Consider the following 26,843-nt stretch of genomic DNA (forward strand, 5'->3'; position numbering starts at 1 on the left):
TGCTAAAAATACTTAATTCTGACATTTTCATAAAAAAACGACTTTTTAGGCATTACATATGAAAAAAACGAATATCATACAGTTACCAACAATATAACTTCGCTTTATTTTAAACAGAAACAAAATATTTTTAAACACCAATAAAATATCTAAGCACAGTGAAGAAATATAAACACTATATGTTTTAAAAAGATAATTAGATTGTCATTAATTTATAGGTAAATTTACAAAACGAATGTAAAAAATTGTCATGTTAAAATACATAATACTTCATATTTATTTACAAAATTATGCTAAAAATAATTTTATAAAGTAAACTGTTTAACGAAAAAAGTGATTATTAAAATAAAAGTGATCAGTAACCATGAAAACAGTGATTTCTAAAATTTAAGCGAAAGATAAGGATGTACCTTTAATTGTATAAAATTGGATTAAAACGTTTAAAATTCTTGAAACATGTTATTATTTTGGTGCAAAACGTTTTTAAATTGCTCTAAAATCGTTTAAAATTATAGGAAAATGTTATTATTTTTGTCTCAAAATAATAAATTTTGGCCTAAAAACGTTAAAAAATAATTATTTTGGTTATTATTTCTTAAAAAATAACTAATTTTTGATTACAGGAAAAATACGGTTCTACTCGACTGGAACGTCCAAGCCGAGCATTTGCATTAGCTCAAAATATGAAAACGTAAAAGATCTGTTAACGTTCTGTGTGTTGTCTAAGCCTTGGGCTTCTTGGAAAAATTCGCGAATAAAACGTAACTTTTCTTCGACTTCTGCCTGTTGCCTGTTCGTATTTAATGAGTGAATGAATGTAACTTATTTATCCTCGTAATGGCGGGTAATGATAGTCGTTATAACACAGGTGTTCTATTTATGCACCTCGTGCCGCGTACGAGTTACCACTTATATAACTTGTGGTCGATTATTTTTGATTTTTTTGTAAAGTATGGCTGAAACTTTAGACAACGCATTAATAACCATTTTTTTCCGTTAAGTGTCTTGCCCGAAAAAACACACGCCCACAATGGTAGCAGTAGTGAACCTATATCCTCCAGGCCAGAGGCGGTGCACTAACCACTGCTATGCCGCTGATCACTATAAAAGCGAGTAAAAAAAATTCGACTTCGAGTTCGTATGGGAGCATGGGCAAGATGCGATCTTTTAAGCATTGTGGGCGTATGTGTCCTTGGGCAAAACATTTATGTTTATTGCTTCAACACCGCGTCACTAATGGCCTGTCTAAATTGTTAACTGGAATTACATGTTGGTTCACGAAGTGTATGTAACAGAATATACGAGTTTTAACGACTGTCGTTGCCTCGCCATGCGAAAATAAACAAAGTTAAAACAAATTGTCAACCACAAAAAGTTACCTACAAAGTTACTTAATAGTTGTACGCGAGCACGAGGTTTATGAAACAGAACACTTGTGCTATAACGACTGTCGTTGCCCCGCGACGCGGAAACTAATAAGTTTTATAAAGGCAGCGCCGCATTTTATATAAGTTTAAAATGTTGAGAAATGAAAACATTATATAGTAGGGTGGGGAAGATGGGACACCTTTTTATGTAACCCTATGATAGGCATTTTCATTCTATTTTCTCGTCCCATTTGGTAGTAAACAAAGAACATTCAAAGAATTATAAAACTGTATCCTCACGACTTAAATACACCGTTGTTAATTGTTAAAAACAAGATCAGGATATTTGAACTAAAGATGTCCCGTCTTCCCCCACCCTACTATATATTAACAAACAAAATGTAAAATGATACGAAAACTCAAAAGAGCGACCATCCATCACACGTTTCAGCTCCGCAGCATCGTCTAGCGGTTAGTAAAATTCACAGCACGTTAAACATCACAACTTACTTGGCCCTCGCAATGGCTTGTAGTTTCGCTTGTTCCATCATAATACGAGCCTCCTCCTGCTCCCTTCTCCTCCGCTCCTCCTCTCTCACTTTCCTCTCTTCCTCTTCTATTCTCTTTCTTTCAGCATATTGCTCTCTCTCATCTTCCTCCATTTGAGCCATTAGTTCTTCTTCCTGGTAAAAAAACAAGGGAATTCATTAAAACAATAAAAAAACTAAGAAGTAAAACAGTAATTTAACCCCAATGCCATAAACTGTATTAATATAGTACAGCGGTAGTGCTCCTGCCCCTAGCTCAGGAGGTTATGGGTTCAAGGCTCGATGCTGCTACCATTGTTTTTGGAACTACAAAAAAACAACAATAATAAGAATAAACCGACCTCTTTTCTCTTCTGTTCCTCTTCCAATGCTCTCAGTCTCGCCTCCTCCTTTCTTCTCTCTTCTTCTTCTCTCTTCTTTCGCTGAATCTCCTCGATTTTCCTACGTTTTTCCTCCTATAAAAACAACCGCATTAATCAATGAGGTTTCCTATGTCTGATGACTATAACTCTGTGAAAAAAAATTGTCACTTTTCAACCATAAAAATGCATAAAAAGATAAAACAAGCACACAAAAACAACAAGAAGAGACATACAAGTTGTTTTCTTTCTCGTTCTTGTTGTATTTCTAATCTTCTCTTTCTGTTTTCTTCTTCTTCTACTTCTCGTTGTTTAGCTTTCTCTGCTTCTTCTTTACGAAGTTTCGCGGCTTCCTCTCTTCTTCTTCCTTCCGCCTCAAACTCCTCTCTGGAAGGCAAGTAAAAAAATGTGAAAAAATATGAAAAATGTAAAAAAGTGAGAAAAATCGTGAAAATAAGAGAAAATAATGTAAAACCCTAAAATTTTGAAGTAAACAGTAAGTGCAACAGACTACGTTTAAAATTTTACCTATTTTTTTTAAATTTAAAGAGGTAAGTACTAACTATCCAAGCCAAGGTTGCCCATTCTGTTTAAAAGACAAAAAAGTGAGAACACTATCCAATCAACCCACTTCATTTGCTCCTTTCTCTCCAGCTCCTCTTTCTCCTTTCTAATCTGCTCCTCTTTCTCTTTTCTCTTCCTCTCGACCTCTAACCTTCGTCTTTCTGCTGCTGCCGCTCGTTTAGCCTCCCGCTCGGCTTTTGCAGCCTTTTTGGCCTCCCGTTCAGCCTCATCTTCTGCAGCAGCGATGGCAGCTTGTGACGAGGCTTCTGTTGCTTCGGTCGCCTAAAAATTCGACAGGGAGCGTGAGGTGTGAGGGTTGGGAAAAATGCGACACCTTTTCATTCACTTTTCTTGCCCCATTTGGTAGTAAACAAAGAACATTCAAAGAATTATAAAACTATATCTTCACGACTACCATAGACTGTTGTTAATTGTTTAAAACACGATCAGAATATTTGAATATTACAAGGTGTCTCATCTCTCACCACCCTACTGTATACTAAAAAAAAGTCCAAACAACATACTTCAGTGACTTCTGATATTTGTGACTTGGTGTCATCCATTTTAACTTCTGGTTCAGCAGGTTCTGGTGTTGGGTCAGGTGTTGGTTCAGGGGTGTCTTCTTTACGTACAAACACATAATCATCTACAGGGCTGGAGAAATATAAGGGAATAGGTTTTTTTACCATTTTGTTACAGTTGTAATGGTAGAAATAAAGGTAAGTTCACGTCTACACGACTTCTACAATGTTGTTTCTATTCATAGGTTTATCGTCTCATTTTGTAGTAAACAAAGAATATTTACCTAATTATATGAACTGTACATTGAGATTCAATCATGTTTTGCAGTTGTTTTTGTAAACTATTTAATCAATTTTAACAAAATGATAAAAATCTCACCTCTCAACAGGAGAGGAATGTTCCTCTTCCTCTTCTCCTCCTGAAACAAACATTATAAAGTCATAATGAAGTTATGATGTAACAGACACATACCCTTATTAGGTGATAAAGATTTTGCCGATTGTATTTTCTCAGGCTTTTCCTCGGTTTCTACACTCTGTGCTGCTGGCTTCTCTGATTGGCTGATTTGAACTTGGGTCACTGGCTCCTGGACCAATCAAAGTTTAGCAAAACATTTAGAACATAAGTGGTATTTTAATGTTGATAAAATAGGGGTAGAGACACAAATAGACATTGTAAAATAGTTGTAGCACTCTGGGTGTTGGGGTAATGGGTCAAGTCTGGCTTAAAAGTTGTGCCTCACTGTAGGACCTCACCCATATGGAATAGAATGTGCATATACAATGTTGGGGTAATGGGCCAACTCTGGCTTAAATCTCAGGTCCCATGGCACACCTTACTGTAGGACCTCACCCATATAGAATAGAATGTGCATATACAATGTTGGGGTAATGGGCCAACTCTGGCTTAAATCTCAGGTCCCATGGCACACCTTACTGTAAGACCTCACCCATATGGAATAGAATGTGCATATACAATGTTGGGGTAATGGGACAACTCTGGCTTAAATCTCAGGTCCCATGGCACACCTTACTGTAGGACCTCACCCATATAGAATAGAATGTGCATATACAATGTTGGGGTAATGGGCCAACTCTGGCTTAAATCTCAGGTCCCATGGCACACCTTACTGTAAGACCTCACCCATATAGAATAGAATGTGCATATACAATGTTGGGGTAATGGACCAACTCTGGCCTAAATCCCAGGCCTTATGGCGTGCCTCACTATAAGACCTCACCCATATAGAATAGAAAACCAAACCTTTTTCTTTCCTTTTTGACTTTTCTTTGGTTTAGAAGAAGCAATAGACTCAGCTTTTTCGTCTGGTGTTGCTGCCGGTAACGGTTCTTCTATTTGTTTCTTTTTATCTGGTTGTCCAGCTCGAAATGGTGTTTCTATGAATTTATGAGATTAAAATAGTGTTTCTATGACTAAAAAAAATTATGTTTTTTGTTTCTATGTAATTGTAAAACAAACTCAAATTCGAACCTGGTGTTTTTGCAGCAAGTTTTTCTGGTGTTTTTGTCTTTGCTTTTTCCGGTGTTTTAGAAGTAATACTAGAATCCTTTTCACTGGCAACAGAATCAACTGCTTTTGACTTCCCTTTTGCACCCTTCTTCCTTTTACCATCTGCTTTTTTCGTTTTTTGCCCCTAAAATAAATTAGTATTACTTTACAGTACTTCTTCGTGTGGCAGGGCAACAACAGTCGTTTTAACACGGGTGTTTTGTTTCATACACCTTGTGCCAGCTTACGAGTTACCACATATGTAACTTTGTTAATTTTTGATCTTTTTTCAACAACTTTTGCTTTATTGCTTATTTGCTTACATGAACAAAATGAAGCCAAAAATAGTTTAAAACTAGTATTTACATCAGTTAACTTAGCAAGATCCCTTTGTAATTTCTCCTCCTCTGTCAGCTCTTCCTTCACTGAATCAACCTCCACCTTTGAGTCAATGCTGGCTTTTCCAACTGCTTGTTTTACTCCCGGTTTTCCTGTAACCATGAAAAAAACATAAAATTTACATAATATAATTTAACTTATTTATCCTCGCGTGGCAGGGCAACGACAGTCGTTACAACACAAGTATTCTGTTTCATACACCTCGTGCCCGCTTACCAGGTATATAAATCTGTATGTATAAAATTAAAATATGGACAAAATACACATAAAACAACCAAAATTTAAACCTGCTCTTTGGGGTCCTTTAGTGACAGGCTTCGCTTTAGTTCCCTTAGACGAGGATTTCTCTGAATTTACAGATTCGGCAACACTGGCCGCACCAGGAACATTGTTCAATAACTTCTGTCCAGGTTTTCCTTTCTTCGACGTCAAATCTGATGTTTTTCGTTTATCAGCCAAACTTTTGTCTTTTTCGTCTAATTTCTGAGCTCTGTCTGTTGTGACTTTAATTTTTTCAGGTTCAACATGTGGACGACCTGATTGGATCGTGGGTTCCTCGGTTTTGGGATCTCCAAGCTTACCTTAGGTGTTTATAATGGTCATACATATAATATATAAAGCAGTGTTGGTGGTTGAATTATGTTGAAGGCGTTAAGTGCCTAAGGACACATTTGCCCACAATAATAGCAGCATCATGCACTGTTAATGTTACAATTAGAAAATATGGGATATTACATGCTAACGGTATCCATCTTATCCCTATATATTTTCGTATATTTTTTTTTATATTGTATGACAATTTTGACAACCCATTAGTGACCACTGAGTTGGAGGAATTGATGTTGAATGAATGTAATTTAAATATCCACCATGGCAGGGCAACGACATTTGGTATAACACGGGTGTTCTGTTTCATACACCTCGTGCCCGCTTACAAGTTACCACCTATGTAACTTTGTAGGTAAAGTTTTTTTCAATTTTTTTTAATGTATGGCTGATAATTTGTACAACCCATTAGTAATCACTAGGTCAAAGCAATTGGCGTAAAATGTCTTGCCCAAGGACCCATACACCCACAATGGTAGCAGTGGTAATGGTAATAAATCACCATATAAGAGTTTCATGTCTTACCTTCATACGTAGTGACTTCATAATCTAAAACAACTTGCGACTTCTCGACTGGAATAGAAGGTCTGGAAACATAGAAACACCATTACACAACTATATTAAAACTGTTAATATCTATTTTTACACCATTTAATGTTGTATGATAAGTTTTAAAAACTGTACCACAGCAAAAAATCTTATTTTTTTTGTAAAACAAAATGAGATTTAGTTTAGCACTGTGCGGACCTGCCGTAACCCAGAGGTTACAGGTTCCTGGCTTAATGCTGCTACTACTTTGTTCCCCCACCATGCAAGGATGAATAAGTTACATACGTGGTAACTTTTAAACAAGCAAAAGGTGTATGAAACAGAACATCCGTGTTATAACGCCTATTGTTGCCCCACCAGTGAGAATAAATAATTTACATTCATTCACCCACAAAGTAAGATACATGGTAACTTGTAAGCGCCTGTGTAATACCCATATATGACAGTTTTCCCCACAATAATACCTTTTTCTCTCGGGTGAAATGCTACTACTTCTACTTCTAGCAGTGCGTTGATAAGAATGTGAAGAAACAGACGTAGAAATACTGGACGCTCGGCTGATTGATTCTGGTGCCTGTAAATTGTATGAGATAAGTGGTCAGGACGTCACGCAAGCTGTCTGGTGCCATGGCATAGTGCTTAGTTTTTGCCCAGAGGATACAGGTTTGAGGCTGAACTCTGCTACCATTGTGGGTGTATGTGTCTTTCGACAGGACACATAACAGCAATTTTTTAACACTTCAAATGTAAATCATACTTTATTGGCTAAAATGTGTCTATACAAACAGGCAGAGCCAAAGTATATTGCACTCACCAAATTAATCAATGAGGTTCCTTATGTTTAACAACTATTAGCGTAGAAAGCAGCTATTTTACCTTATCTTCAATTTTCAAATCCACGACAAGTTTTTGTTTCTTCTTTGTTGCTTCTTCATAATCACTTTGTTCGCCAGGTTCCTCACTAGAGGGCGTTAGAACGGAGCTTGCGGTCGCTGAACTGTGACGGGAACGAACTGGAAACAAAAGATTAAGTTATCTGACGTTGTACTACAGTGGTTTGCACACAAAGTTATGTATATTAAAAACAATTCCTATAAAATAATCACCCATAAAGTTATGTGGTAACTTGTAAGCAGACACCAGGTGTATGAAACAGGACAACCCTGTTATAATAACTGATTAACTGTCATTGCCCACCCATGCAAGGATAAATATGTTACATACGTGTAACTTATAAGCGGGCACGAGGTGTATGAAACAGAACACTCCTGTGATAATGACTATAGTTGCTCCACCATGAAAGATAAAATACTTTTATTAAAAAGAACCAAATTATCACTAAAAAAACAATATATCTTTATACAAACATAAGCCCATATATATGACACAATTATCACTAAAATAAACACCAAATCTTACCAATATGTCTTCCTGCTTCTTTATCATGGAAAACTTCCACTTCTTCTGGTCTAATATCCGATTTCTCCAGTTTATCAATAACATCAGCCTCGAACGTGAGCTCTTTGGCTTCGATTCCAAGATCGGACGCTTTTTTCTGGATCTCCGCCACAAACTCCTCCTGTGTCCAATAGAAATAACATAAAATGACTTTATGTCTAGTAAAAACAACATAAAATGATGTTATGTCAGATAGAAACATTATAGAATATTGTTGTCTAAAAAAAAGTGATAAAATACTCTGCGTCTAATAGAAATATTATATAATATATATACATACACTGTTATAAGTTAAAAAAATTTCGCAATAAAAAATTATAGTTTTTTAAACCTTTAAAAACTTTTTTAGTTTGTTTTTTAAATAGTATTTTTTTATAATCTATATTCCCCTGTTTTATTCTTTTTACTAAAAAATTTTCTGAAAATAATATTTTTTACGACATCACACCTGAACAGATGAGACAGAGCTCGGAGCCGAGCTTTGTGATGTCATAGAAGCTGTCACAGATGGCTGCTTCTTTGTTGGAGTTGCCGTGGAAACGGATGGTCGGATTTCTCTCTCCTTCTTCCCTTCGTTTATTATCTTCTTTAAACGATTTTTCTTTTCATCCAAGATCTGCAACATCCAAAGATTAACCCCCATGCTCACTGTCAGGTAATAACCTCATGCTCACTGTCAGGTTATAACATGGGTGTCTTCTTATACACCAGACGCACATGGTGTATTCATACACCTCATGCTCACTGTCAAGTTATAACATGGGTGTCTTCTCATACACCAGACGCACATGGTGTATTCATACACCTCATGCTCACTGTTAAGTTATAACATGGGTGTCTTCTTATACACCAGACACACATGGTGTATTCATACACCTCATGCTCACTGTTAAGTTATAACATGGGTGTCTTCTTATACACCAGACACACATGGTGTATTCATACACCTCATGCCCACTGTCAAGTTATAACATGGGTGTCTTCTCATACACCAGACGCACATGGTGTATTCATACACCTCATGCTCACTGTTAAGTTATAACATGGGTGTCTTCTTATACACCAGACACACATGGTGTATTCATACACTTCATGCTCACTGTTAAGTTATAACATGGGTGTCTTCTTATACATCAGACACACATGATGTATTCATACACCTCATGCCCACTGTCGAGTTATAACATGGGTGTCTTCTTATACACAAGACACACATGGTGTATTCATAAACCTCATGCTCACTGTCAAGTTATAACATGGGTGTCTTCTTATACACCAGACACACATGGTGTATTCATACATCTCATGCTCACTGTCAAGTTATAACATGGGTGTCTCCTTATACACCAGACACACATGGTGTATTCATACACCTCATGCTCACTGTCAAATTATAACATAGGTGTCTTCTTATACACTTTATGCTCACTGTCGAGGTATAACATGGATGTCTTCTTATACACCAGACGCACAAGGTGTCTTCATATACACCTCATGCTCACTGGCAGGTTATACTTACATGTTGGCTTTCCACTTTAACAGAACTTACTGCAGTTGGTTGTTCCTTCACCTAAGAATAATTAAAATAACTTTTAAGCATAGAGACAAATTAAAGTCATTCATTCATTATATTTAACTGGTTTGATAGGCGATTTCAGTCTGAAATGGTGAATGCAGTTTAATTAGCCTTGTTTTAGTTTAAAAACCACGAACAAAAACCTTATTTTTTTAATAGGGTTTAAAGCTAAGTTCTGCTCCTCCCACTTACTCCCCACTCCTCCTCCTCCTCCTCTTCTTCTGTTTCTTCTTCACTCTCACTTTTCTCCTCGGAGGAGGAGAGAGCTTTATTCCAAAGCTCTGCAGCTTGTTTTGCGTCTTCATCCAGACCACTTTTCGGACGTTGCTTTTTTATAACTTTTGCTGCGACCTGGGACACGGAAATCTTATATAATAACACATAGAAATAGTAAATTTTCTTACCCCTGCAAAAGATTATTAATATAAAAAAAAGGAATTCAATATTTTACATAAACTTGTTTTTTTATAACTTTTGCTGCGACCTGGGACACGGAAATCATATATAACAACACATAGAAATAATAAACCTTATGAAGCTTGTCGAAAGACTTTTGTTTAAAATAAAAATAAATTATACACCTGCCAAACTATCCAAAAAAGTTATCACGTATCTAACTTTGCGAGTCATTATTTTTTGGACAACTATATAAATATAAAATAACATAGATTTCAACGTGCTTTAAATGAAATAGCAATGCATTTATGAGTAAGGTTGAGAAGTGTTTTTTAATGTAATAGAAACAGCATACGACATACTTTTCTTGCATGAGCAGTTAAAATGTCTGAGCGACTTGATATTGATCTTGAAGATGAACTTGATGTGGCCGACTTTACTATGGATACCACCTGGTGAGGGAAATGTAACTATAATTTATTATACATTAACATAACCACCTAATATTTAGGCCAAACTTGGCCCCAAAATGTAAAACAAATTCTATTCTATGTTAGGCCCTGGCATGCCATGGGACCTGAGATTTAGGCCAAAGTTGACCCACTGCCCCATAAATGGAACCAAAATATATTACTTAAGCAAGATTTTTTAATTTAAAAACGTGTTGGCTATGTTAGGGTGTAGGCCAGGATTTCCACACCCCTATAAAGAACAAGCCAAATACAAATCTCACCTCTTCCTTCACATCCGGCCACTCTTGCTCCTGCTCCTCCTCCTCTTCTGTGACATCATAATCCTCCTCATGAATGGGAGTGACATCTTCATCCTCTGTATCCGTAGCAACATCATCTCGCTTGAAAGTTACTTTCAAGTCAGATCTGGTGGAACTAAGAAACATAGATATCTTGTAACTTGTGGCATAGATATCAAATAAAAAATAACAACAAATTTAAAAAAAACGAAAACATATATTATTTTTCTTAAAAAAAAAGAAAAAAAAGAATAAAATATAAAAAGGCCAATTAATTTTGTTAGATTTTAATATAACCAAAAGGGATGTATTAAAATTAAAATATAATGTGTGAAATACATACCTTTCGTTTTGTGATGTAATTTCCTTGCTTTTCCCTGATTTAATTGCTGGTTTTGGACGGATTTGAGTTATTATTTCCGAAGTTACTGTAAAGACAATTAATACAAATTTACCCAATAATACATACATACACAGCCAAGATACTTCAACCCATTAGTGACCACTGGGTTGGAGCATATTAGACGGGAAATTTACACTGCTTTGACGTTTGTTACTGTAACCAAAGAGGGAAAATAGAGTCATTCAATTGTTATATCACTTACATTTAGAAGATTGAACTTCCTCTTCAGATTCGCTAACTTCCGTTAACTCCTTGTCACTAGAGCGAGCTAGAGAGCCACCAACTGGAAGGATTTTACCGTCGGGCATTCGTACGGACGCTGTGTGACGGTCGCGCTTCATTGCTGACGGTATACTGCCTCGTGTGGATTTACTCTGGTTGGTATAAGATGTCTATGTGAATATTACGGCAATACTTTTGTTAAAAAAATAATGTAGTTTATTTATCCTCCTTAAGTAATACTTTTTTTGGGGGGGAGTTGGAGCAATTGCCGTTAAGTGTTTTATCCAAGGACACATACACCCATAATGGTAAAATTAACAAACTTCAAAGTTCAAACCCATAAAACAATGTGTTTATTATATTTTTTATTATATGGAAACATTTATAATATAATTCACCTTTTTTGAAGAAGTAGATTTTAATATAGAAGAAGAAGACTGACTCCCTGGTCCTTTAGCTCCTTTTAAACCTAAATACAGAAATTAAGCCACTAATATACACATACTTCCTATACTATTGGTACTGCCAGGAATATATAATTGCTTTCTAAATACTTTAAAACTGATGTAGATTTTCAACGCTATTTTTTTGGCAGAAAATATATGTTAATATAAATAATGAACAGTTATAACTTATAATATATTTAATAAGTCGGTGTACAATATGTATGTGATAAGTTCAAGCGTGACATGCAAAGAGCATCTAAGTATAAGGCTTAAATACGAAAGATTACATGCATTATAGAGCACGACACTTGATAGAAATTGCTCAACCCAGTGGTCACTAATGGGTTGTCTAAATTGTCTGCCATACAGAAAAATCATCTACAAAGGTGGATACTTGGTAACTCGCAGGCAGACACAAGGTGTATGAAACAGCCATGCAAGGATAAATAAGTGACATACGTGATAACTCGTTGGCGGGCAAGAGGTGTATAAAGCAGAACATGCGTGTTATAGCAACCACCATTACCCCACCAATCAAGGATAAACAAGTTACATACATACATCACTCAAAAACTAATCACCAACAAAGTTACAGACATGATAATTTATAAGCAGAGGTGTATGAAACAGAACACTCAGGTTATAAAGATTTGCATTGCCCCGCTACAACAATAAACTAAATTCAATCAACACACGATACTACAATAGTATATATAGTTTCTGCTTGTCATCTTTGTTTGTCATAGAAGTATACAGGTTCTTTGTGTGGCATAGTTTCGCAAGTCCACCAACCACAATGATACAGCATTGCAGTAACACACAATGATACATCAATAAACAATAAATATTCATCACACAACAGCCTACCATAGTAAGGAGCTTCCACTTTACTTTCTATCGATTGTTTTTTGCTCAATAATGACGCAGACTCGTCAGAATATATGGAACCTATACATGCAACATGCGCTAGGTCGCGATAGGGGGTAATGCATGCTATACGTGCTATATTACATGCATGGTGTAGCAAAAAAATCAAAATAAGATAAATAAATATAATTTTTTATATCTTTTGGTTGTATTTTGCCGCTATTTTGTGATTTACATGCATCTTGTGGCAGTTACGAGCAAAAATATTTATCATGTCTATGTTTTATCATGTATTTTGATACTACTTTATGATTTACATTCTACAGGTGGCAGTTAAGAGCAAAAACTGCCGAATATGTATGATTTCTTACTACATTTTCTAGGTGAAATTTAACTATTTTGTGATTTCCATTCTTTATGTGGCAGTTAAGAGCAAAGCGGCTAAATATATGATTTCTATGTCACCTGGCTTGGATTTAGATTTAGTGGTCTGGCTGTATTTTGACGCTACTTCATGCTTGGATGATTTCTGATCACTGGACTGTGACGATTTAGAGAAATCATCGCTGTTGTCAGACTCGTCGTTATCTGAACCATCTGCATATATATAGGAGAATGAATGTTCTTATTTACTCCTGGTCAGGGGCAATGCTAGTCACTTTAGTCATATAAAATGGGTGTTTTGTTTCATAAAGCTAATGTAAAAATGTTAGTCATATTCTAAATAAATCTACAAAAAAACAACCACCTACAAAGTAACATACCTGGTAACTGAGGCACCAGGTGTTTGAAACAGAACACCCAAGTTTTAACAGCTGTCGTTGCTTCCCACGCCAGGATAAATAAGTTACTTTCATTCAAAGCAATAGCCTACCACTTTTCTTCGATGGTCTACGTTTTGATTCTCTATCACTATCCGAATACTGCAACCCTTTCTCTGACCCTTGACCCCCAAACGACTCTTCTTGACCTCCAAGTGACCTTTGTGACTTTTGGCCTCCAGATGACCCCTGTAAACTTTGACCCCCAATTGACCTCTGTGAACTCTTATGTGAAGACCTATGGCTCCCAGAAAGTGAATTTCCGGGACTTAAATATTGTTTCTTGGGTTGTGGGGTAAGCTGGTGGGGGCTGGCTTGTACTGGGTGAAGAGGGGTTGCGGGTTCGACCCCAATAAGGGGAACCACCGGCTCTGATACCTGAAAAAAACAAAGGTTAACATTCTTTTACCTAAAAACAAGGACAACTTTTTAAGGTTACAAAAAATCTTTAAGGAATAAAAAAGAAATCCCAGAAAAATTATAATTCACCTGGCTGCAGCTGTTAAATAGATTTACATTTTTTAAATGCATTTCTAATAAATTGTAAAGAATAGTTGTACGAGGCTGACAATTATGGTGTTTATAATACTGGTTTAGCGTTGTGAGGATACGGTTATAGTTATAAACCCATACCATTAGCAATATTCTTATTATTTATTTATTCTCACCTTGCTATCACTTTGCCGTCTTCCTTTAAAAGCAATGGAAGGTCCACCAATGCTGTGTCTTGGTGTTTTCGTAGCGTCATGTCTATATGAACCACTGTGGCCACTTATAGACTCTGTACCAGGTTGGCTAGCAGATAGAATGGACACTTTGTCAGAGAGAGTTTGTTTTACTGCAGAAAAAGAGAAAATAATAATCAACTCAAAAGGTACATAGGTATAAATTAAAAGTATGTAATTTAGATTATCGGATACACTGAAACAGTTTGTTTTACTGAAATAAATCACACATAAAATATTACTTTAATTTTAGGTTAAGTATGTGGTAACTTGTAAGCGAGCACAAGGTGTATGAAACAAAACACCTGTGTTATAATGACTGTCTTTACCCCACCAAATTAATTACATCATGTTTGTCAAAACAAGAATTTATTCTAAACTTAACAGTTAATTTAAAATCCAACTTACCCAGATTACTAGTTATTGGCATTGCCCCGCCATAAAAACTGGAGTTTTGCTTTTGTGACAAATCATCACCTGGCAACACTGCTTCAAAAAGTTTCTGGAAACACAATGAAGTTAAAAATATGACTTTAGTTTTGCTTGTTTGTAGAGACAAGCAACATCAGGGTAAATCTTAGATACTGCTAGTCTGCTACTATTGTGGACATGTGATGTGTGTATTTGGGCAAAAAGACACTAAAAACCTAATCGGTTGTAGAACCCTGAATGTTGGGATATTATGCCAACTCTGGCCTAAATCTCAGGTACTATGGAGTACCAAGCTGTACGACATCACCCATATAGAATACAAAATTAACCGTTATTCTCACTCCAACAAAGATAAAACATTTAACAAAACCACAAAATATGAATTTACCGGTTTTCTATCAGAAGAGTGACTTGACACAACAGACTTTGCTTTTTTCTTTTGCACTGATCCATCTAATGAAGTCTTTCTGACATAACTATTGTTGCCGGCAGCGATGAGCGCTGCGTTGATATCACTGTTCGATGAAGTGCGACTTTCCCTGCGTTGGTCCGTGACCACGATTTCTTCGTATTCAATCTGATATGTTGTATGAATGAATGTTGCAGAGGGGAACGACAGTTGTTATAACACAGGTACTGTTTCTTACTAGTAACCATATATGTAATTTTGTGGATGATTTATTTAAATCTAATCGGATATGTCGCGTGGTAGGGAAACCACAGTCTTTATAACATGGTTGTTCTGTTTCATACATCTCGTGCCCATTTAAAGTTACCATGTATGTTACTTTGTGAGTAAATGAGTGCATGAACTTATTTAACCATGCATGGCACGCCACACCGTAGTACTTCACCCATATAGAACAGAAAATAGATAGGAACGCAAAACTAATCAGTTATAATCACAACTACTCATGCAAATCACTGAACCTACCTTTCTATGTGACCGGGGGTGTTGGGGAAGCCCCGTAGCTGGGGTATTGGCTGGGGCTTGTAGGGGTACAAGCCCAGGGTGAATGGTGGCATCTCTACGCTTCAACGATTGCCGGGCTTCACCCCGTTGCTACAACAACCAAACCCCAGTTTTATTATTACGTCACAATTGGTTTGTTATTATATTGTACACGCAGTAATTATGATTCGTGAAATTTGAACAATTATTTTATAATTATTGTAATAATATGATCATTTAGAATTACTTAATTTTTATTTCATAATTTCAAAATATGAATCAAGGAGACTTTTAGTGGTTATAAATAGAATAATTAAATATGAATATATAGTTAAATCATTTTGAAACATTTTTTTTAATTGTCTACATACATAAATTTAATTTTTGCAATTAGTTACTAATATATTTGGTTAATTTTGTAACAATTTTTGTTTTGTAATTAGATCATTTTGGAACAATTTTTTAATTGTGTTTAAAGTTAAGTTTATTTCTTTTGACACATTACCTTGATCTCGGTGGCCACCCCTGGTTGTTGAGGTTGTACAATGATATATGTTCCATCATCTTCGTTTATTACATCACTGTGACCTAATAATGGAATAAGAATGTATGTAAAGTGTTATTGGTGAATGGATGTAACTTATTCATCTTTGTGTGGCGGGCAAAAACAGTCGTTGGAAACAGTTATTCTGCTTCATACACTTCAAGCCAGCTTACAAGTTACAGTATATGTTGAATATTTGTTTAATGTATGGCTGACAGTTTAGACAACCCATTAGTGACCACTGGGTTGGAGCAATTGTCGTTAAGTGTCTTTTCCACAGACACATACGCCCACAATGGTAGCAGCATTTTACACAATTGTATTTACAGTAAAACAGCAAAAACTGATTTTTAAAAAGTAATAACCACATTCAGAACCACAAAACAACATCAACTTTTTTCCACTTAGATAACAGTATAGTGCATGGGCTAACAATACATGGGGCTTAAGTTTGGCACTCAAGCAGCTACTTTTATTTACTGAGGCTTATGGCGTTTATTGTGTAAAAGGTGTGAAGTAGTTTGCTTTACCACCTCAAGCAAAGCTTTATATTTACTTTTCTATTGGGTTTTGTTTTGAATTGGATTTGGATATTTTGTTAAGAAGGTATCAGGGCTTTTATGCGTAGATTTAACAATATGAGATAGTATACAAATAATATATGACATAGTATACATATAATATATGACATAGTATACATATAATATATGACATAGTATACATATAATATATGACATAGTATACATATAATATATGTATTATATATACTGACTTACACATTGTTAATATACTTAGACATGTATGCTACACTCCACAGTGACAATTACTTGGTATATTTAAACACCCCATGCTCACTTTAGAGTTACCATATAGTAACTTTAAGAGTAGTTGTATTTTATTTATTTTAAAAACTCGTGTTAAATCTTAAATCGTTTTAAATGACCTTAAAAGGAAAGATGAATGATCTAAATGCTGAAACAAACAATTACAATAGTCAAGCCAAAAACAATTTCTTAATTAAGGACAGTTTATCCACAAATTATCGCTAAATGGCCATTCATACAAGTCATTGTGGTGTCATAATGGCTGATATCTATTCCTATTGTTTGAGAAAGACAATACCAAAAGGTATGTTTAAAATAGGAGGTGTTTTAAGCAGTGTTACCAGGTTAATTTCTTTAGTGTTGTCAGATTTATTTGCCTAAAAATGCTCTGTCCATTTTATTTTTGTGTAGAAAATTAGCATTATTTTTTCTCATAAAAATATAAGGAAACACTGGAGTAAAAGATCTTGTCTTTGTAGAAATACAAAATATCTTTAATATCAAGTTACAGCATTTGTGACACAGTGTTACGACTTTTTGAACACCTTACTATAAACATTGGGTATAAGGTTACTGTTTCAATAGAAATAGGACAATACATAAAGACCTATCTTATAAAGCTAAGTAAAGTCATTGAAAACACTTTAAAAATGAAAGAAAAACAGCTATGGCTTGTTTACACTGTACACACTGCACTATAGGCATTAGTTGTATGGTTTGTTTACTATAAGCATAAAAACATAGGTTGACATAATTTAAATGGCCGTTTACAGATTATATTCTGCCATTTAAAATTTAAAGCAGAGAAATTAGAATTAGGTTTACCTGTATATTGTGTGTCTATGATTCCTTGCTGAGAAGGGACGGTTTCTGTACTGACGTACACCATTGGCTGCTGTTGGCTGGAAAATTGTAAAATAGGATTAAATGATTGTAGTTAAAAACATTTTACAAACTAATACATATTAATTGCCAAGAGTGTAAAACAATTACCTCTGAAATAACCAATAAAGTTTGTTCGCAAATTAAAAGTTGTGCTATGTAACCATTTTAGATTATTATATTTTACACCCAAAGCAACCACAAACTACTAGTTGATAACCTATTTTTATTCCATGTGGGTGAGGTTTTTCGGTAACGCAGCACATTGGACCTGGAATTTAGGCCACAGTTGGCCCATTACCCCAACACATAGAATAAATAACAAGACTTATTAACACATATACCTTGGTTGGTGTTCTTTATGTTTTCTATGTTTGTCTTGCGTCTTTTCTGTGGCTTCTTCTTCTGTTAAAACATAATTTATCTAGCTATGTAAATTTCATGTACATTTATTGATTGGTTTTATGAATTTAACTTTAATTGGTTTTTAATCACAAGCTAAAAACTTAGTATTTAGGTATAATCTTTATGATTTTAATATATTTTTTAGATTCATACAACTCTATCTTTACGACTCCAAAAAAGCGTTGTTATTTTATTAAAAATACAATCAGGATATTTGGATATTGTGTGCTAACGCTATCCATCTTACACCACAGTACTATATGTAAAACAATAGATATCTTATCCAAACCTTGTTTATTTTCCCTCCCCTTGTGTCTTCGATGTCTTCGATGATGTTTCTCGTCATCTTGTTTCTCCACTTGGTGTCTCTGTTCATCACGAAATGGGGGTCTGACAAAACAATGTAAAAATATGTGAATTTAAACAAGGTTTATACTGAGAGTCTGAGATTGTATTTGAATAGTAGACTGATAATGTCATTTTATGTCAACTATATCTTTTATGGTACAATTCGTTGGGCATGGTTTTTGTTTGTTTAATGTTCCCACCTCTCTTCTTCCATTTTCATCTTTTCTGCCTTCTTCTTTTCCTCTTGGATTGCTTTCTCTTCCCTCAACCTTCTTCTTTCCTCTCTCTCTTCTCTTCTTTTTCTTCTACGTTCCTCCTTCTTTTTATGCTCCTCTTCTTTGGCAGCATCAACATGATCCTCCTAGAATAAATGGATGTAACTTATTTATCCTCGGGTTGTCGAGCAAGAACAGTCGTTATAACACAGGTGTTCTGTTCTCATGCACGATTGCGAGTTACCACGTATATAACTTTGTTGGTAAAATAATATAGATACCGACCCAAAAAGACTTAAAACTTGCACCAAAATGCATAATTTCAAATTAGTATTTTACTTTGTATTAAAATCTGGTTACCACTTTAGCTTCAACGTCTTTTGACTTCTCTTCATTTCTTTTTTCTTCTTTTCTCTTTTCTGGAGTAGGAGGTTTCACTGGGATCAGTTTAGCTTCTTCTGCCTTTTTCTTTTCCTGTCTCTTTAACTTTCTCTTCATTCTCTGTTCTTCTTTTAACAATCTCTTCTCTTGTTGCTGTCGCTGTAATTCCAGTTGTTTTTCTTCTTGTTCTTGTATAAGTCGCTGACGTTCTTTCATTTGTTGCCGGACTGGAGACTCAACCAAACTCTATGCAGAAAAATCTATCAGGGTTTTTAAACAAAAGATCTAGTGCTCATGAAGTTGGACGATTCTCGTAACCAATGGCGAGTTTTTTTCTTATAATTTTTTTTCTTATAATTCATATCAGAACACTCGCATTATTTGTACCGAAGTGGTCTTATAATTCATATCAAAACACTCGTAACCAATGGCGAGAAAAAAAATCTATCAGGGTTTTTAAACAAAAGATCTAGTGCTCATGAAGTTGGACGATTCTCGTAACCAATGGCGAGTTTTTTTCTTAAAATTTTTTTTCTTTTAACTCATATCAAAACACTCGTAACCAATGGCGAGAAAAAAATCGATTCTCGTAACCAAATAACAGTCAGGATCAAGTGCTTTGAAATATATAATAGTTACCCTCATATGTAAAAGAGTTACCCTTAAAGTTGTAGTATGATGCCATATGGCCAACACATATAGAATACACCCATTAACTGACCAATATATCTCTATGCATTAGTTAGTTATCAGTTTGCTGGCAATTAAGATAGCAAAAAGCTAGGCTAGGGGTGATGGGAAAAATTTGGCCTATACAAGACAAGAAGACAGTACCACTCATTAACCCACCAATATAGCTCTATGCATATCTGCCATTAGTTCGCTTGCAGCAGACGACGAACCCGGTCGCTCACTACCCCTCTCTTGTGGTCGGTTACTCGATAAAACCAACTCAAGCGTATCGCGTATATGTTGTTGGTGTTCATGAGCTGCTATCAACAGTTCCGCAAGTATCTGACAAATACCATTATGAGGTAAATATAAAGGAATATCTGATATATTGTGTTATGAGATAAGGTATAATATAAATAAATATAAATTAAATATAACCAAACTAATATTAAAGTTTCTTTCATACAAGATTGTAAGCTGACATCGTTAAAATGAAATTCCACTCATAGTTGTTAAACATAGGGAACCTCATTGATTAATGTGGTGAATGCAATATACTTTGGCTCTGCTTGTTTGTATAAACAACTAACAGCAGGGTAAAATCTGGGGTGACATTGTTAAAATACAGTTACACTCATAGTTGTCAAACATAGGGAACCTCATTGATTAATGTGGTGAATGCAATATACTTTGGCTCTACTTGTTTGTATAAACAACTAAGTGGCAAACAGCAAGGTAAAACCATTTTCACAGCTTCAAACTAGGCTAAAACATGATGTTACCGCTATAACTTCTGGGCTGTAGTGCTAACCAATGAGCTTTGCTCTGGATAATATAAAAAGCTGTATATATTTGGACCTATAATTACATTTAAATTTTATCACTTCAAATGCTATTCCATATAAAAGCTACATACCTCTTGTTTTTCCTGTGGTTTAAGTTCTGAGTATGTAACCTCCTGTATCTCCCCTGTGTCATGGTACTTTACCGCATGTATTACACCTTGTGGAGCAGGTGGGGCATCTTGCTGTGAGGGGGGTGGGGCTCTACTTCTTGTTTCAAGCGTATCACTGTTTGATTGAGGAGGTTGCTTGCCTTTTACTCTGAAAATATGAAAGTTTTGGTTTATTTATTGAATGAATGAATGTAACTTATTTATCCTGACACGGCAGGGCAATGGCGGTCGTTAGAATAGGATTGGTCTGTTTCATATACCTCGTGCCTGCTGAGTTACCACATAGTAACTTTGCAGGTAATGTATGGTTGACAATCTAGACAACCCTTAAGTGACCAATGGGTTGGACTCGCTGGAGCAATTGCTGTTAAATGTCGCCTAAAGACACACATGCATCCACAATGGTAGCAGCGACGAGTCTCGAACCCACAACTTCTGGGATAGAGGTTCTTATAATACGCCTGGTGACAACAGCATTTACAAAGTATTAATAGTTAAGAAAATACCTGTAGAACTCATAAGAAGGCACGTTTCCAGTGGGCAGCAACATATTCTTAGTAACTCTGTATGGGGGTGGGTTTGATGAAAGATTATAAGTTGCATATTTGTACAGATGGGGTAGGAGGGGGTTTTGTCGGTACAAGGTTTTATCTGATATCATTCCACTATGACGCATCTTCTGTAGCATATCTGTAAATATCGTAAACAGAATTGATTTGGGTCATTTGGGTCATAGACAGGGCATAATATATGGCATTGCTGTAATGTTATGGGTGTTTTTACCCAACTGTTAAAAGACTTAAAGTGTCACCACAACTTTTGAAACCATGGTGACATCATATGTTCTAGCACCCTAGTTTTACACCTTTAAATAGGTTTTACCCTGCTGTTAGGTGTCTATACAAACAAGCAGAGCCAAAGTATATTGCATTCACCACATTAATCAATGAGATTCAATGAGATTTGTTTAAAAAATATGAGTACATAAAATACCACTATTAACAAGCAAAACCCCTATTGCTTATTCAATAATATAAAAGAATCAAATTGTCTCTATTTTAAGACTTGAAGTTATAGTCTGGTTAAGATTACTGTATAGTAAACTTTGTTAGCTATTGTGTTCTAGTGTTAATTACAAAGTTACAGACAGAGAACAAAGACTGTTTGGGAAGTGAAATTGTATACTTGTTAAGAGCGCAAGGTGGTTTACTGCACCAAATTTCAGGGGTGGCCTGCCTACCTTGCCACCCCAGGTTTGGCGCCTATGGTTAAAGTATCACTCATAATACAACGTACCCTCATTCCAATATCTTGACCAAGTTGAAATATATCTCTTTGGGCTGAATCCTGGTCTTATTTTACGTCCAGATATAGCATTGGCATCATGTAGGAACCGTAGGTATAGGTCATCGCCTATTATTGATTGGTCGATATATAAATATGCACAAAATATAAACAAAATGAGGTTTTTTAGACTGTTTATAGTTCAGACCTGTTAAAAGAGGCATAAAAAATGTTTAGCAATCAGCCTACATAAAAAAGTCTTATTTAGAGTAGACACAGGGGCGCAACCAGGGGGGCTGTTTTGCTGTCATGACAGCCCCCTTTTCCGCAGACACGCACGCAGCCAGAAAGTGCTAAGACGCACACACACGCGTTGCATTTAATATTACATTCCTTCGCTTAAAATTGGAATAATTTTTCGTTCAATTGTTACGTCACTTGTCCTATTGCAGGGGCGCAACCAGGGGGGCTGTTTTGCTGTCATGACAGCCCCCTTTTCCGCAGACACGCACGCAGCCAGAAAGTGCTAAGACGCACACACACGCGCGTTGCATTTAATATTACATTCGTTCGCTTAAAATTGGAATAACTTTTCGTTCAATTGTTACGTCACTTGTCCTATTGTAACGTAACTATTAATTATGACGTTTCATAATATAACAATCTGGAGGAATGTGCTAACTGCCCAACCAACCACGAGATCGAAACATCGTGTATGAGCGTCACATTTTTACGCTCTGCGCCGGCGTAGGAAATAAAGGAAGACGCATGTGGTAGCATACATTCAACACAAAACGAAGCAATCGTTGTGAATTTATTCTCGTGAAAAGTGACGTAATAAAACTCTGGTTCTCGTGCGGTGTCATCAAACGATGTTTTTTGGCCTTTGTCCAAGCTCTGCCGGGGCGATACTTTATAATAATATATTACAATTTGTGTTGGTTCCAATTTACTGATAGCGTCGCTCCTCGCACTTATATTTGCACCAATTAAAATGCATAATAATCGCGGTTTATCAGCATTTAAATCAGTGGTTACCAAACTTTATCTACTCGCGTACCACTTTTTGGTTCAAGCAGCGTTCTCAAACCACCTACATACTAAACTACTAAAGGCTCTTGAACAACTCATTTTAAATAGTGAAATTAAAAACCGCACGCACACCTATTTTTTCCGCGGGCATGAACTTGGCACTGCCTTTCTCAAAGTTAAAAATAAAAGTAATTTGCCTATTAAACAGGGCAACAGGCGCGGTAATAAACAACCTAAATATGTTCCAGAAGTAGCACTGCTGTATATTTACGATGTTTTCCTCAGCCAAGCAGCATAATTATTACGAAACAGTAGGGATTCACACGTGGATTCATCGCGTCATAATAGCGATTGTTTGACCTGGGAATTGATTACGTCATAACAGCAGTTCACACGTTGATTATTTGCGTCATATTAGCGATTGTCCCCTTGATTATTTAGCCTGCAGGTGCTTGAAAACAGGTTGAATATTTGCCTTTTCATGCGCATAAGTAAAGATAGGCTTGCAAAAATATTCTGTACACGCGTAAAACAACGCCTAGGTTTAAAAAGTTAGGAACACCGGTGTAGGGAATATAACATGGAATGTCACGCTCTGCGTAATTTATGTGGATTAAAATAATGCTCACGACAATCACTAAAAGATCATTTGCGATCGTTTGGTGTGAACTTAATAAGGTGCTCGCGTACCACCTGGGAGGCCTTCGCATACCATAGTTTGGGAAGCACTGATTTAAACTAATCATCAGAAACAGAAATAATACAAAAACTACAGATCGTATGGGAGCAAATAAAACACGATTGTTTACCAACAATCTCGTTTGTGATGGAACAATCGTAATGGTTTATCAAAGGTATTCTGACGTAAATAATCGTTACATTAACATGCGTAAATCTGCAACAATGTTTCCTCTGTTTATATTAATTTAGATACGTCTTTTTAATAATGTAGTGTTAGTTTTAATTTACCGCGTAAAATAGGATATATATTCGTGTGCACAACCAACAAAGGGAGTGTTTTATCGCGTCAGAGATAAACGTGGACAGACGTAAATATGACAGCCCCCTTTTGAACGCGCTGGTTGCGCCACTGAGTAGACATTACATAAAATACCTGTTTGTTTAGGCATTACATGAAATGCTGTTACCATGTAAAACAAAGTTACATAATTAGCAACTAGTAAGCAGGTAGGCAGTGAGGTGTGGGTGTATGAAATGAAACAGTTTATTAAGACATTAAATACATTAAAAAATGACTTGTTTATGCAACATATAACTGTTGTATTCTGATTCAAAAACCAAAGCCAACCTTTCTTTCTGTAGTCAAGTTTTTTTCCATAGTTAAGTATAGCCCAACTAAGGTCATGGCAGGTCTTTAGAGCATCGTTTTGGAAATCTTCCTTTGTTTCCGCCTCTTCTTCCCCATCTGGGATGCGATAAGCATCCTCCCAGAAAGTTACTCTCTGATAACAGGGAGATATATTTAGATTTAAAATTACTGAAACTAAAATTATAGTAGGGTGGGAGAAGATGGGACACCTTTAGCACATAACATCAAAAAATCCTGCTCGTGTTTTAAACAATTAACAACGGTCTATGGGAGTCCTAAGGATACAGTTTTATAATTCTTTAAAGGTTCTTTGCTTACTACCAATTGGGACTAAAAAATACGATGAAAAGGTGTCCCATTTCCCCCCACCCTACTATATATATACAGTCTGATTTATATACCTTATGTTTGCTTATAAGTTACCATTACCAAGTATGTAACTTAGTGTGTGTTTTTTACTACCTTAGTACCTTGTTAAATGAATGAATCTAACTTATTTATCATATGTAATATGAGTTATAACACAGTTAACACTGTACTATGGTGTCTTTTTTTAGTTGAAATACTATTACTTTAATAGGAATTCTTAACCTTTTTTTTTGCTACTCTTTGTAATCTTGCCTCTTCTTCTTCTGAGGCTTTGTTTGCGAGCTCTTCAGAAAAAAGTAACAGGGCGCCTGCAAAATTTATTTGTGAGTGAATAAATGAATGTAACTTAGGACAACATGAGTTATTTCAACACGGGTGTTCTGTTACATACACATTGTGCCCAATTACGAGTTACTAACTGTGTAACTTTATGAGTTCTTTTATTATTCTTTAGGGAGTTTTTATGATCTGTTGGCTGTGTCACGGCACCGGTTTTACTGGTCAATTTTATCCCGTCAAAAAATAAGTTCATTTTTTACCTTTTCTAGTCAGAAACGTTTTATGAAGAGGTACTTCTTTTACAGATTTAACTGACCCACTTTGTAGCGCCTTGTGTCTTAGTGCTTCCAGCTAGAAGAAACATATTTGCAATTACCAACATAGCACTGTGTACATACTACATAGAAATTTACTTTCATTTTTTTACAGGATTTTTCCATGAAAGTAAACTCTATAGCAGCATAATGGCACGCAACTAATGTAAACAAGCAAGTAGATGCAATAAATTTATATTTATGATTTATTATCAAAATTTACTGATATCCCAAACTGCTTTTTGTACCCAAATAGAACATGCTCACTTCTCAGTGACATTTATATGCTAGTGTGATTCGTTAGAATAAAACAGTAAAATAATCACCTGATGGTGGTACTTTGATTCTAAGTTGTAATAATCCTCTGGTTCAAGATATACATCAAGTCTTTCGTGGCCATTTTTAGAAACCTGTTGATTTAAAACAGAAACAAAATGAGTAGCATTTAATAGCACTATATGATTCTTTACATTTACAAACATTTTTTAGTAAATGCAGCCAGAAAAGTGTATAATAATAAATATGAATGTGTAACTGAATGAATGTAACTTACTTTATCCTCACGTGGCCTGGAAAACGACAGTCGTTATCACATGGGTTTAACACCTCGTGCCAGCTTACAAGTTACCATGTATGTTACTTGGGGGGGAATTATTTTTTATGTATGGCTGATAATTTGGACAACCCATTAGTGACCACTGGGTTGGAGCAATTGTCTTGCCTAAGGACACATACGCCCACAATGGTAGCAGCGACGAGCCTTGAACCCATTACCTAATGGTTACAGGCAGGCGCGCTAAGCACTACGCCACGGGCGCCGGATGCTATTCTGTGTAGCACAGCACACAAAGAAGTCCCAAAATTTTAGGCAGATAAAAGAATTAAAAAATGGGCATAACCTTTAGAAGTAATTTTACAATAAATAAACCATAAACGTATATATAAATGTCAAATTTTTCATTAATTTTTATAGAAATAAAACACAAACAAACAATATACCTGTCCAATTCCTTTAGATAGAAGTGATAGTGGCACAAATGACCCTGCCATAGTTTCCGCACTTGAAATGACTAACTGAAGTTACTTAGAACATATTTTACCCAAAATATTACCACTTTGTTAATTTTATGTATACCCTTTACTAATAAAACACCAAAAATAATATTTAATTCACACTTTTATAATATTCTGCCTTTTCCATGGGCAAAATTACGCTGTACTGTCCCTAAGCAGTTTATTCTAGGTGTATAAGATATAATTTTACAGCACTACGGAATCGAAGAACTGATATCCATACGCGCCTATCCATTGACATTCGTCGCGGTTTACAATAGCGTCGATCATCTCCATGACAAAGCGCCGTCGCGATTTAATTGTGACGTCATAAAGAGCGCCAAGACAAGGTACCGAGATTGTGGAATACGCAATGAGGTTTGACACTGTATAGCGCTTGACTGCTGTGTCTTAAGCACAGAATTAAATATATTCAGCTTAATGCATATAAATATTACACATAACGGATTTTTTTATTTGCAAA

The 26,843-nt window shown here is 35.7% G+C and overlaps 1 protein-coding gene across 3 annotated transcripts; it reads right to left on the minus strand.

Moving 5' to 3' along the window:
- On the minus strand, positions 1–26,618 carry LOC149725790 (uncharacterized). 3 transcript variants are annotated; one of them, XM_089891147.1, is made up of 46 exons: positions 26,306–26,618; positions 25,633–25,716; positions 25,253–25,343; positions 24,936–25,021; positions 24,324–24,477; positions 21,995–22,111; positions 21,205–21,388; positions 20,660–20,846; positions 19,921–20,085; positions 19,051–19,317; positions 18,676–18,836; positions 18,417–18,517; positions 18,067–18,127; positions 17,666–17,742; positions 15,978–16,060; positions 15,455–15,583; positions 14,909–15,097; positions 14,497–14,590; positions 14,032–14,201; positions 13,417–13,741; positions 13,008–13,139; positions 12,543–12,623; positions 11,628–11,698; positions 11,210–11,381; positions 10,948–11,032; positions 10,587–10,740; positions 10,216–10,305; positions 9,650–9,808; positions 9,401–9,451; positions 8,330–8,497; positions 7,843–8,002; positions 7,300–7,436; positions 6,888–6,997; positions 6,400–6,461; positions 5,556–5,849; positions 5,236–5,360; positions 4,852–5,014; positions 4,624–4,757; positions 3,832–3,946; positions 3,739–3,778; positions 3,363–3,492; positions 2,906–3,120; positions 2,511–2,661; positions 2,257–2,370; positions 1,878–2,050; positions 1–790 (listed from the first exon to the last, which is right to left on the minus strand). In XM_089891147.1, the coding sequence occupies exons 1-46, from the start codon at positions 26,354–26,356 to the stop codon at positions 637–639; spliced, it is 6,216 nt and encodes a 2,071-aa protein (XP_089747273.1). In that variant the 5' UTR covers positions 26,357–26,618; the 3' UTR covers positions 1–636. The 3 variants fall into 3 exon arrangements, with proteins under 3 accessions (XP_089747273.1, XP_089747275.1, XP_089747274.1); XM_089891149.1 differs by lacking the exon at positions 15,455–15,583; XM_089891148.1 differs by lacking the exon at positions 12,543–12,623 and having other exon boundaries at positions 26,306–26,617.
- Between the last annotated feature and the right edge of the window lie 225 nt (positions 26,619–26,843).

Source organism: Ciona robusta, chromosome 13, assembly GCF_009617815.1.
Source record: "Ciona robusta chromosome 13, ASM961781v2".
NCBI lineage: Eukaryota > Metazoa > Chordata > Ascidiacea > Phlebobranchia > Cionidae > Ciona > Ciona robusta.